The sequence below is a fragment of the Rhincodon typus genome, chromosome 20 (genome assembly GCF_021869965.1).
Source record: "Rhincodon typus isolate 14 chromosome 20, sRhiTyp1.1, whole genome shotgun sequence".
Lineage (NCBI taxonomy): Eukaryota > Metazoa > Chordata > Chondrichthyes > Orectolobiformes > Rhincodontidae > Rhincodon > Rhincodon typus.
In genome coordinates this window covers 30,526,216-30,540,307 of record NC_063351.1, presented here as the reverse complement: position 1 = coordinate 30,540,307, position 14,092 = coordinate 30,526,216, and the positions used below count along the sequence as shown (strand labels likewise).

The following is a 14,092-nucleotide window of genomic DNA, read 5'->3' as shown; positions in this document are numbered from 1 at the left end:
TGTGGGAACACAGCATTTTGTTGCCCTACCAAATTTTCCTCGAATGGAACCCTCGTTAGGCCATTGCAGAGGGCAGCTGAAAGTCTCTCTCATTGCTGCGGGTATAGAGTGAGCTTACGTTTATGGGGAGGTGTCAGCTTTGGACTGGGGTAGACCAGGGCTGAAATCGTATGATGCCAGGTTATAGTCCAAAAGGATTATTTGAAAACAAACTTTTGGAGCCTTGTTCCTTCTTGAGGTATTGGTGTACATTGCAAGGTCTTGTCAATTGAATTTGGATTCCACCAGCTGCTGTGGTGGGATTTGAAACCACGTCCATAGAACATTAACCTGGTTTTACAGATTTCCAATGCAACGGTGTCATTGGTATGTCCCATCTCCACCTGTTCCAATGTGCTTGTTTTACAATTGATTAAATACTTTCCAGTACACCTCTTCCTGATTATCCACTGATTTTCCCCAGTACATACTTACAAGGTCAGCCAGAAAATCCATCTTTATTCTCATTGGCTCATCTCTGATCATGCACTCTTTTTTAGTGTATTGAGTTACATGGGGGCAATATTCATGTGCTTTGTTATCCACAGGGAGTTCATGCCCCTATACCCTGTGAATAACAAAAGTGAAGTGTGTATTGTCATTGTTCATTTGGCATCTAAGTTTGGAAATTTTGTTTGTTTGTTTGTTTGTTTGTTTGTTTGAAATTTAGTTAAGGATGACCACCTCTGTTTTCCCAGTGGGGTTGTAAACAATGGTACTGGTGAATGTCACCAGAGCATTTGGGGTTAAATACTGCATCCATTCTGTTGCCTGTCACTCATTAGTATTTGAGTTCAAATGGTTCGAGGAAATGTGTTTTGTGTTGTCTGCTTCATAATTTCTTCCTTGAAGCAATCATGTCATTTCCTGAAGGACTGCAGAAATGAATACTGCTGCTGGCCACTATAATATCCTGTAATTTGGAAACGTCCTTGGAGCTTCTGGAAAGACAGTTGTTTAATTTGTTCGCTGTCAGCTTGCTCGCCTCAACAGGATAATTTACACGAGGGATTTTCTCCAATCCTGAAGCAATGTTAACAGAGTACTTTTCAGTGAAATACAGTCTGGGCCAACCAATTCAATTTTCCTTCTCCTGACCTCTGTTCTCACACATGCTTACCAATATCCTATATAAAAATGTCATAAATTGGGCTTTGTGATGTTTGTTCGTTCACTCCTCCACTAGTACATGACTAACTATTTGGAAACGTGAGAATATAAATGATTTGGGTTTCCACTGGTGTAGGGTAAATGGTGCCCAGTCTTTTTGTTCCCCTCAATTGGTCACACATACATCACATGCAATACATGAGAATCTCTCTCAATTCACCAACTTGCAAGAAAAGCCTTAATATAAAAGGCAAATCTCATTTTGTTCTGTCCTTCATTATGTTTACTGAAAATTAAATGCGTAGTTAAAACAAAACTACTTGTAAAATTCCTCTGCCCGTCTCCTCTGCCCAATATCGGTGTGAAGGATTGTAAGTTCTCAACGTTACAAGTGCAATTCCTCAACCCTATGACTGTGCTGACTTTGACTTTGATTTATCCTGAAGTAGGAGAGATGCTTTTTATTATTGATTTGTTGTGTAATAATTGTCTGCAGGCCTTATTGACTAATGACTGTTCTTGGCCTTCAGAAACAAAGATCCTTATTGTATGATGATATATCACCTGCCAATTACTTTGGCTATGGCCTCTGTGACGATGTAATTTGGAGCTTGTTTCTTTCACTCCTGTGGCATTTGACATGATGGAGTTTTGATTCATTCATTCGGAACCATGTGTATATTTTGTTGCAGTGTGTGGTTTTATTGTCAAGCGCATCAGGGTGAAAGTAATGATTTCTATTATTTTTCAACAGCTACTGATTTGCTTTTGGCTTGGAACCCTATTTGCCTTGGTCTGGTAGAGGGAATCATTGGGAAGATTCAGCTTCATACAGGTAAGGATTTACTCACTGAAGCTGCGTTTTATGATTAAACACTTTTGTAACACAATCCTCTGTCGTAATGCAGTGAAGCTTTGCATTGCTGCTGAGACGGCAATGTTGCTCAAGCTATTCATCCTTCACTTAACAGGGGAAATGAAGAAAATCAAATTTCATCTAACTGCAACTATTTCCACTGCAGACTGGTTGGCAGGTCAGCTCTGACCACCCTTTTCTCCTGTAGTATTAATTGTGATGTTTTGAAATTTGTCATTTTTGAATTTTGTTACCCTGATGGGTACAAACAAAAAACTTGAGTGTTTTTCTCATGGAAGCAATATTTAAACTTTATCCAGTCAATAATGGGCTGATGCATGATTTTTCAGGATCTCCATAATGTAGAAACCTTATACAGATCTTGTAGCAATTTTAGTGACTGGGTAGATCATTTAGGATTTTGAATACATCTCTTGAGATAATGAAATCCTATTTATTTCAAGTGAGCAGTTTTCCTTACTGTGCACATGAAGGGAAAAAGTTGGCATTCATGAGCGTATTGCATTCTGTACCAGTGCTTAGTCACTGTCTTCTGGCACACTCTTCACAGTTGATTATAATTGATAAATACTCCTTCAGGGCACGGTGACTTCACTACCAAGTGTTCTGCCCAGGGTTAAGGTGACCCTTGAAGATTGTGGATCGGCTACTGATTGGGGAGGGTGTTACAACTTCCCTGAATTTTCCTGGCCTAAGGAGTGGGAAAACGAGGTACCTTTCCTGTTGCTGATCAAGGTCTACAGGACTTTTCTACAGTCAATTAGAAAGGCAATCAGTAGGTTAGTCTTCATTGCGAGGGGATTTGAGGATGGGCCCAAAATGTCTTGAGTTGTAAAGCATACTGGTGAGCCCACATCTGGAGTATTGTGTGCAGTTCTGGTCTCCTTGCCACACAGCTGCCATAGTGTAGCTGGTATTCTACTTTTTTCTATGGTGATCATAAATGCAGGAGTAGGCCATTCGGCACTTTGAGCAGAGCCATTTGTTACAATCTCAGCTGATCATCCAGAGCAAAAGCCTGTTCCCAGTTCTTCCCGTGTCCTTGGATCCCTTTAAACTGAAATGCCAAATTCAACTCCTCGAGTTCTGATGTAGGATCCCAACCCGAAATGTTGACTTTCCTGCTCTTCTTCTGATGTTGCTTGACCTGCTGTGTTCCTCCAGCTCCACACTGTATTGAGTCCTTGAAATCATAGTGTTTTGGTTACAACTGCATCAACCAGAAATTTGATTCTTGACATTGAGAAGCCTGGAACTGCATTCTTTTCAGTTTTTATAAAAAAACTAAGTGGTAACCTCTTGGAAACGTGCAATTTTTCAAGGGATAGGCAGGCTAGATGCTGAAAGGATATTTCTCCTGACGGGTCTAGAATCAAGACAAAGACAGTCTCAAATAAAAGGGAAGCCATTTAGGACTAAAGAGGAAGAAGAACCTTTTCACTCAGGATAGCAAACCTTGTGGAATTCTCTCACCGTCCCCTGCCCCAGAGGGCTGTTGAACTTTGTTCATTGAGTTCAAGGCAGTGAATCAGATTGCTGATTACTGACAACATTTAAAGAGTATAGGGTTAATGTGGGAATGTGGTATTGAGGTTAATAATCAGCTATGATCTTGAATACTGGAGCATGCTTGAGAGGCTGTAAGTGTCTCGCTACAATAACATGGGGTGTTAATGAGACTCGACTAGATTATTGCTTGTAATTTGTCTCCTTTTTGGAGCAATAAGAAGCAATTCAGAAGGTTGAATAGGCTGATGAAGATGAAGGGGTTGGCTTCTGTGAAAAGATTAAGCAGTTTGACCTTGTACTTATCGGGATTTAGATTGCATTACCTTTTGTAATGTACCCAGATTCTGGTGACAGTTAAGACTAAGGCATGTTACCCCTCGTAGAGGAACGTAGAATTGGGGAAAATACTTCCTGAATAAGGAAGTGCCAGTACTGGACATGCATAGGGAGGAATTTAAGTGTTGTGGATTTTTGCACGTCTCTACCTTGGAACAATTGAAGGTGGTCATTCTCTGTCTCAGCATTTTTGTATGTTCCATTTTTTTGCACTATCGCTTGGCTAAGGGGTTTGGGGAATGGGGGAAAAGGGGATGTGAGGCCAAGATAAAAATCAGTTGCGATCATTGAATATTGAGCAGGCTTGATGTTTTTGTGCTCCGCAGACCTACATCGTTGTAGTGGATTTGCTCATTGTCTGAATGTGAAATGTTCTTTCAGTTTTAGCTGAAGATCTCCCCTTAGCACACTGTTGCTAGGCTCCATTTAGAAGGATGTTTTTTTTTGGTCCCTTTTTAAATCCGGTGGAATGTTAAAATAATTATTTCAAGTCCAGCCCCCACTTTTGGGTTCATTGTTTCGTTACAGATAATTTCTGCTTTGTATCAAATCTCAAGTTGCTTTGTAATATACAGCAAAAGAAGATGGTTGTTGGAGATGAACCATTTCAACCTCAGGACATCTCTGCAGGAGTTTTGCAGGACGGTGCCTGAGGTCTAACTACCTTTTTTAGCTGCTTCACTAATGATCTTGCCTCCATCATAAGGTTAAAGATGGTGATGTTCAATGATTGTCCAATGTTCACTAGTCACAGCATCCTGGATATTGAAGCAGCCCATTTGCAGATGCAACAAAAATAGACAACATCCAGGTCTGGGCACACAAGTGGCAAGTAACGTGCAGAGCAATGACCATCTGCAATAAGAGAATCTTAATATCGCCCCCAACATTGGATAGCTTCACGATCACCAAATCCTCCAGCATTAACAACCTAGGTGGTTCCTATTTGAGCAGAAACTGACCTGGACCATGCATACAAATAATGCAAGAGGAAGGTCAGAGGTGAGAGATTTTACAGCAGGAAGCCCCCCTCCCCGCCACCCCCTGCCTTCTGTCTCCCCAATGCCTTCTCAGATCTGCAACCTTTCTTCCTAACCCCAACCATGCCACCGAACAATTTAACTCCTTCCCAGAAAATACAATGTGACAGTTTCCATAATAAACGGAGTTGCTGAAGAAACTTGGATCTTTATTCGCTGCCACCTTGCTTTCAGGAAAGCTAGAATCCTTGGGTGGATAGCTTGCTGGGCTATCGAATTAGCAGAAGCAGTTTGAAAAAAAAATGCCTAACAGCTTTGTTTACTCTCTTGGTGACAGTTTCCACTGGCTAGGATCAGTTCCACCATCTGGAACCACATTTGCATGGTCAGAATAATTAACTCAGGCAGTGATTTAGGGATTCACTGCTTTGGGTAATTGCTGTGTTGTCCAAGCATGGAGAGAATTGATGACTGAAAAGAAAAGCAACCTGCAGTAACCTGGGCTCCAGGATTGTATTTGAAATGAAGTTTCCTGTAAAGCTGAAGCTGGAGGGGTCTGAAAGACAGTTGAGAGAATTGTCAGGATAATGTTTTATTTCTGTAAACTACTTCAGTCTGCAAATCATTCAACTGATGAAAGGAAACACAAAAATCTGAAACTGACTGACCAATCAGTTACATATCTCCTTGCAGTCACTTCTGACACCTTTTTTTTTCAACTTGTTTGAGCTTAATTATGAAGAACTCCATCAGACTGCCAGAAAACATCCTTGCATCAGAGCTTTCATTATTGTAGGATTGTTGCACTGTTTGGGTATATGCTTTGGCAAAATTAGGTAATATTGGATTAAATGTTTCCTCAGCACAGTGTTAATCTTGTAAAATCATCTACATTTTTAAAATACCTGGGATTCATTGCATTGCCAGTGATGATGTGGGCATGCAGTCAGTTCCATCCATGTTTCTTCCTAGTAGCAGGATAACTGTTTAATTTTGTTGGATTAGGAAGCATCAGTATTAGGCATTCATCAAGAAATAACATTTTTCCAGCCTCTTGAGGTTGTCAACCTTACTGACTATATTTTGGCAACACGGTAAAATATCTGCTAACCACAAGTGAGATCCCTCCATGTCCATTCCACGTATAATTTTGACAGGAATTTCAAATTGTTCCACTGCTTAAAACTCCCATCTAATCATTAAATATTAGAGGGCGGCATGGTGGCTCAGTAGTTAGCACTGCTGCCTCACAGCGGCAGGGACCAGGTTCGATTGTAACCTCGGGAGGTCTGTGTGGAGTTTGCACGTTATTCTCCTGTCGTCTGTGTGGGTTTCATTTGGGTGCTCTGGTTTCCTCCTACAGCCCAGAGATTGTCGGGTTAAGTGGATTAGTCATGCCAAATTGCCCATTTTATCCAGGGATATGCAGGCGAGGTGGGTTAGCTATGGGAAATGCAGGGTTACGGGGATAATAGGTCTGGGTGGGATGTTCTTTGGAGGGCTGGTGTACCGGACTTGATGTACCGAATGGCCTATCGTACACTATCTGGATTCTATGATACTTAATTTTTTCAGCTCCAAAGGAACTAGAGGGTAGTTTATCCTCTGCACAAAATGCACCTGATGTATTCCTTCATTACCTGTATCCCATACAAAGGGAATCGTTCCAGTTGATATTTTATGTATCATGTTTAGATGTAGTGCTGCAATATAAGTAAGCCAGCTCTGAGGATTAGTGCTGCTCCTGATGTTTTGTTAGTCAGCAACTTTACATTTTTTGTGTTTTTCCAGATGCAATTCATGTTCAGCAATGTCTTGACTCAAATTATTTTAAGCTCTGGTTGTATCAATGCTTAGTACCAATGAGCAGATAATGGGTTTCCCTGGGGCCTGGATAATTTTGCTTCTGAGAAGATTGAATGGACTGGTGTTGATTTCCTTTAAAACAGACGCTTTGGGGCAGATCTAGTTCAACAGCAGTAAAATGGGATCTAGGTACAGCGGCAGGAATGTCCTTTGCCTGACAGTGGAGGGCTCCGTTACCAAGGGGCATAAGATTGGGAAAAGAGGAAGGACGTTGGAGGGGAATTCAAGGAATATATGTTCACCTGGAGGGTGACAGGCAGAAATGCTCAACATGTAAAATGTTTGCAAGCTTATTCAGAGTTGGAAAGAGAGCAGGCTCAATGGCTTGATGGCCAAAGTCAGCAAGGATACGATCAGCTAAATGGCAACTTCTCTTCCAGTGAAGTCTGCTAAATTGTGCTTAAGGTGGTGCCCAACTTGAGACATTCTGAACAGCGAGGGCAATTGTGGCATCTGAGGCATGAAATGGAGGAGGAAGTGAATTGTGCCACTGCATCTGTGTGTCTCTGTTGCAATTTTGAACATTTGGTCTTAAACTTGTACTCTGATACAAGGTGAAAAGTTAACCTGGTATTGGAAATGTCTCTCTATGGGGAGTTGTTCTTGACATTAAAGTTGCAGTGGGAATTTTGGATGGGTGTGATCTGAATAATGTTTATTGGTGAATGGTGGAGGATATTGCAATTTTGCTCTGAAGCCTCCTGTTTGCCATGTTGCTGATAACGTTAGGATATAGACGAGGTGCGGACTCCATTTGACAGCCTTGAGATAGGTTGTTAAATTGATTTGTCATCCTCACATGTTAGTTTTGCTAGCCTTTTTTGTTATCGGGGCTTCAGTGGAAAGCAATTAATTTTTGGACTTGTATAACATGCTGCTTAAACCACTTAGTGAGGTCTCAATGCTTTGGGGCTAACAATCAGGTCTGAGATGTTTACGGTAGTGAATCTTTGGAATTCTGCAGCACAGAGGGCTCTGGATGTTCTGTCTTGCTGTATGTTAAAGATATCGATTTCTCCAAATTAAAGATATCTATCGAAGGACACAGGGTGGACACACTGGGTAAATGGTATTGATAGAAGATCAGCTGCATTCTGTTTGAATGGCAGAGCAGACTGGAGGGCCTATTCTGCTCCTGTTTCTTACGTACCTGTGTATGGAATACAATGGAAGCAAAATAATTGAACATTTGCAGAGCGCTGGTTATTTTGAGTGCATTATAAAAAATAAGTTGTGCTTTTAGAAAGAAAATTTAGGTTGAATAGGTCTTGCATCATTGTTAAACTCCAGTCGAAACTTCAAGTGTGGTTTAATGGAATTTTAACATGGCTGCTGATTCCATTGGAACTCCTTCCCTCATTTCATTTGAAAGGAGATCTGAAATGTTGGCGGAGATTTCAGTAATTGGATCTTTTGGGGTCTATTTGCTATGTTTGAGTGCTCGAGTTTAATTGTAGCTGTCTGCTCATCTAACCTTTCCTGGGGGTTTGCTCTTGCTTGCATGCTCTTTTTAAGTGAGAAAAGGTTAACAGTTGATTGTTTCTGTTTCTCCTCTTAAGCTACAGCTAATCAAATGATTTAAGAACACATGAAATGTAAATATAAGGATAGTCTGTATTTAATTGGAGCGAGATGTCTGGTGAAAGGAAAAGACTTTTTACCCAGAGATGAAGTTATACGGGTAGATGCCAGACTGTAGCTCCTTCAATAATACACCTTTTACCTGCAACTCCCAAATACCTTTTATTGCAAGGGTCATTTTGAGTCTCAATTCCCAGCTATCTGAATAGAATTTCTTTGGGTGGTTTCCCAATTTGTGTGCGCTTCATTTTTCAGTTAACGCTTTTGCGTCTCTACTATTTATCTGCCAAATGGGTTGGATTTGGGTGTAGTTGAGTGCTTTTGGGTGTTGAACTATTGTCAATTCTGAATGCTTAACACTGAATTGAAATAACTATAATTTCTGTTTCATTTCCACTCATGAGTATTATCCGAAGCAGGGACCTGAAGTCTAGTTAAAGAATTAACTGTGTTTGTGGTAATTTTCTAATTTGAATGTCTTGTATCCTCTATGATACATTCTGCAGATTTTGAACTTAAGTTTACATTGATTTGACACACTGTAATCATGCTGCAATGTATATGCCTTTTAAATAGTTGACTTTAGAGCAGTCAGTGCCCCGTGCTTGTTTTCTTTTTTTTTGTAGTGTTGATTTTGTCTTTACTTGTGTATTGAAGATAATAAATGTTTCTAATTTTTTTGCCCATGGCTGTGATTCATAGCTTTAAATAATAAATGCCCCCCAAACTATGCAACAGCATTCACTATCATCCATTTCATTGACTTTCTTTCCCACTGCTGTGGGAATGGAGTGAAAAATCCATTAAATTCAACTGCCAACTGCAAAACCTTGTACATGTTGTATTAAGCTGGAAGCGATACGAGATATCCTCCTGAATGTGAACTGATTTATTCATTTTGAAGCTGTTTGATTTTTAATAAATGTTAGCATGTGTGATGGCTGTCAATCCCTCATGCTTTTGGTGTAGATTGTATTTGCATTTGTGTTTTGATTTATGTGGTCAATGAAATCTGAATCTTGACCCCTGACTCTCTCTCGTTCCTTTTTTTTTTTTAAAAAGAAAAAACCCTCCTTTGATTAAAGAGGAAGTCTGAGCTTGGGTTTGGACTAGAAGTGCACAAAATTGTCAGGTGGCGTTGAGCGGTTTTTAATAGAGTTGCAAGTTTCTAACTTCAGCCACTGAGTGTCAGTTAATATTTTTCTGAAATCTGTTTACATTGATGGAGTATCCCTCTTTTTAGCTCATCTGACTACACACCCCCCCCCCCCCCCCCCCCCCCCCCCACAAACAAGATGTGATATGACATTGAGTGGAGAGGTATTAGGACAGTGCTTGTGAGCTGGTGTCCCATTGTGACCTCATTGTAATTGAAGTTCAGTCGGGTGTTTTGGAAGGGTGACTATAGCTTTGTGCAAAGAGTAAGATTCAAACTGTTCCCTCAGTCTTTTTGGGCCTTTTCTTTTTGTGTTCGTCTCACTCTTAAAGATATAAAGACTGCCAATACTGAGAACTTGTTGCATAAGGTTAGAATACGCAGATCTGGTGGCATCTGAAAATATAAGTTAATATTTCAATGGGGTTTTTTTGACAGTGGGCATTTGCCTGAAATACTTAGCTATCACTTGGATCATATCTAATGCAACCGCAGCGCGTAGGTAATGTTTTCTGTTTTTACCTTTTTTTCTTTTAGTTCCTTTTTTGTCTGGATAGTGCCATGGGGAAAGCCACTCGAAGTAACCTGCCTTGAGGACCCGATTCCCTATAAATTTGATGTTCCTCTGTCTCCAGCAAAATACACTTTTAATCTGTTATGAAATCAAACAGCACATTTACTCGCACTGGAGACTCTCAGTTGTGATGTATCTCCTTGAAAGCAAAGTAAGAAATTTTCCATGTAGCTATACCATTCAAACGCCTGTTTCCAGTGCGTATTTGATGTCCTAAAGGAACTATCTGACTGATAAATCAAAACTCTGCTGGTAGTTAGTAAGATTTGAGTGGAATTTTTTGGGATGGTTTACTTCATGGTTGTCTGTTTTAAATATGTCAAATCCATTTGGAATGCCTGACAACTAGCCAGTGTTCCAGGGAAGATGTACCCTCTCCCAGGTCTGACCCAGTTACATTTGTATCTCACTCTGCCTGGGGTCAGCAAAATCAACAGCACTGGCCTGCCCAGTGTGCCTCAACTCCTCATGGTGTTTTAATGGTGCAACACCGATGGAGAATATCTAGCCCAAACTGACAGTGCGAGCTCTATAATGAGCTTTCAATTCCCTTTGTCCCTGTGAACCTTTGTCCTTGCAGTGTTTATCTGATTTTATTTGAACAAGTCTCTGTTGAATCTGCATTCACCACCATTGAATTCCTGATTGCAATCATGTGCTTTTTTTTATTGGAAAAGAAGCCTTTTCACATGTCTCCTGCCAGTTCCCTAAAATCTGTCTGCTCTGGTTCCTCACCTTCCAGCTGTTGGAAACTTTCTCTCATTTAGCCCATCCAAAGGCCCTGTTGACTTTGTGTTCTTTTATTCGAGCTCCACCTAAACTTTTGTTCTAGAGACAGGAAACCGTTTCAAGTGTAAATAAAAGCAAAATATTACGGAGAGTGGAAACCTGCTTAAAAAAATGCTGGAAATCTTAGTAGGTTGAGGCAACATCTGTGGAGAGAGAAATAGAGTTCATCTTTTGCTTTTTAATTCATTCGTGGCCAGCAGTAATTGCCCGTCCCTAGTTGCCCTTGAAAAGATGGCTGCCTTGAACTGTGGCTGTCCATGTGCTGTAGATGGGCCAGGACACATGGGCCTCAACGCTAATACTGTTTCTGTCTCTGTTGCCAGCCCTACTGAGTTTCTGCAACATTACTACTACTTATCACAATTTCATATGTTCTTGCAGTCCCTTTAGAGTCATACAGTCTGTTTTCTGACCAAAACACACCACTTCAAATCTTTTGAGTTGTCACACAGATACAGTTCATTTGGTAAGTGCACAGAATGGTTGGGAATACCATGTTTTCTTCCATTTTTACTTTGTTAACAAAATCCAGTCAACATCATTGGCATTATTTAACACAAATAGCGGGTTGCATATCCCCTCTGTCTTCTGGTTTTCTTCTGTTTTTGGATTCTGATACTGGAAATGCTGCTTGGGTTAAATGTTCCATGTCCGAACTCGGACCAAGTGTTTTTGTTTTGCCTGAACATCTGAATGAATGCACAGGGCTCTGCCTGTGCCCTGGCTTTCCATCTCTAAGATTGATCTGGGAATCCTGGCATATTGGGGAATGTCATCTTCAACCATCCCTGGAGGGGTGCTCCTGGAGACTGCAAACTGAAACAAGTGCATTTGATTTGAAATGGATTAATGGGTAGTACTTTTCACAATCCATCTCTTTAATGCCAAGTACTGATGCTTCTGCTGCGTTATCTCTTGCTTTAGGAGCATGTTTTGACGCTTCGACAGAGACACTGAGCTTCTAGTTGTTGCTGGTCTGATGCTGAATGTGATGGCTTTATTGAATATTTTTGGAGATGTATTTGAACATTGAACAATTTTGTCTCAATTATATTAGATTAAAAACCATTGATAAACTGTACTTGCTGTTATGGGAAAATTTAAGCTGTTAGATTGGTCCTTCCTTTCAGTCCCTGTATGTGATCAAAATGTCAAGCTGACCCACTTGAATGGAATGATACTTTGATTTATATCAATGCTTTGTGTTCATTACACCTGGATGGGAACCAAGGAAACGGTGCTAAGTTGCATACTATGCTACTGCTTTGTCCTGTGGTGTGAAGATTAGCCAGACTAATGGATCGGTGAACGCTTTTCCAGAAGCAACAGGGAAGCAAAGTTTAATCCTGTTTGTGATCAAACTGATGCAAGGATCTGATAAATAATGGAACAAAGCCTGTTTTGGTTTTATCATGCTGTCTACTGTAAATCCTTTCAAATGTGAATATGTTGGCAGCAGTCAGGAGTCAGACCCTTTAAATTGTTCACTTTTAAAATTTGTTTGTGGGATGTGAGTGTCGCTGACTGGGCCAGCATTTATTTCCCATCTCTCATTGCCTTTGAGAAAGTATTGGTGAACCATAGCCTTCAACCTGTACTGCAGGGCACCCTCACTGCTGTTGGGAGTTCCAGGAATTCCACCCAGCAACAGTGAAAGAGCAGCAATATAATTCAAAGAATGGATAGTGAAGGGATTTGGAGGGAAACTTGCAGGTGGTAGAATCCCGCTTCTTCTGCCCTCGTCCTTCTCGATGGTAGAGGTTGTAAGTTTGGAGAAAGTGCGGTTGGAGCAGCCTTGGTTTGTTACTGCAGTACATGTTGTAGGTCGTGCGCACTGCTACTATTGACTGTGAAGAGCTGTGAAGCATCTCGAAGTAGCGCTATGTCAATGCAAATGTTTTTTAACCACAAATGTTTAAACATCAGTAAAGCTGGAATGTTTAATGTATTTAGATACGGAAAAGGGACACCAGTTTGAAAGCTGCAAGTGTTTCTTCCTCAGGATAATATCGCAGGCAGAGCAAGAGTGTACTTGAAACCAAACCCTTACTTGTGCTTAATAATACTTCCTTTGATGACAAACCTTTTTCAGTATTTGTTTGCTTTGGCAGAAGGTTTGGCATTGCTGAATAGTTTTTCACAAGATTGAATGTTTAAATGCACTTGTTGATCTAAATTTCCTGATGGGTAAATACGCCGTCTATGCCAACAACAAGCCGCTGAGAAGTAGTTGCCATTGTGCAATAAGCTTTGGATTCTTGCAGGCTCCAATTTAGCCTGCTCGTAATAAATTGCGTTAACAAAATAGCTTTACCATAACACAGCATCATCCCAAGGTACTTTATGAAAGTGTTACCTTCAATTCCTCACTACTTTACTTTATTCTGAACAGTTCAAGAGTTAAATTTGAATGGTTCAAAGTTGAAATAATGTTTATCAAGGACGGGGATAACTGCTTAGTTTTGAAATCTGTTATTGTCACTGGGGATAGAGTGTATCTATATGGAATTTAGAAGTTGCATTGGTTGTGACTTAACCTACCGTGCATTTGTCTGCTTTCATTCCCTCTCCCGGTCCACACGCTGGTATGTTATTTAGGTCTTGGATATTTTTGTCTCCACAGTCGTACGAAGGTATGGGAAGAGAAGCCAGCAAAAGCACTCCAATTTCCTTCTCTAGTCAAAATCCTTTGGGTAGGTTCAGCTGTAACATGTAGCCTACACATGAGATGTCCCCATATACAGGACTGATATGATCTTGACAAGATCACAAATTATGTCCCATGTGATTGTGATAAAGGTAAACTATTCCTTCTCCAGTTGGATACATCTGAGACACCGACCTCATACAATGCCTCTCCACTGCGGTCTGACTTGGAGCCAGGCAACTGTTAAACACCAACCTTATTGCTCCAGTTCCACCAGAAATTGGCCTTGGCAGCGGTAGCGTCTCTTTTGGCTCCTGCACAATTTCCTGTTGTGTTCCCCCACCCCATTCCAATCAGCAACATCATCCCAAGGCAGTGTTGGTTTCCCCATCCACACCAACAGCACCTAGCTCTATCTCGCCACAACCTTTCTCAATCTCTCCACGATCTCGGATCTGTTAGACTGCTTCTCATCCAGCACTGCTTGGTGGATTAGGTGTTTTGACACCTAAAGATTACAAAGATCAAAAGTCTTTCCCTTCACTTCTGGATGGGGTCTTTTGATTCACAGCCATTGACTCTGTCTCTGTCCCTCTCCTGGACTGTTGTCTCTGTCCCTCTCCTGGAC

General features: G+C 40.8%; 1 protein-coding gene across 1 annotated transcript in view; it reads right to left on the bottom strand.

Moving 5' to 3' along the window:
• Positions 1–11,453: 11,453 nt before the first annotated feature.
• Positions 11,454–14,092, bottom strand: part of LOC125485617 (SEC23-interacting protein-like) — an 18,389-nt gene continuing 15,750 nt past the window's right edge. The window contains exon 5 of the mRNA XM_048609200.1: positions 11,454–11,633. Within this exon, the coding sequence (XP_048465157.1) occupies positions 11,454–11,633 (180 nt within the window). The remainder of the gene's footprint in view (positions 11,634–14,092) is intronic.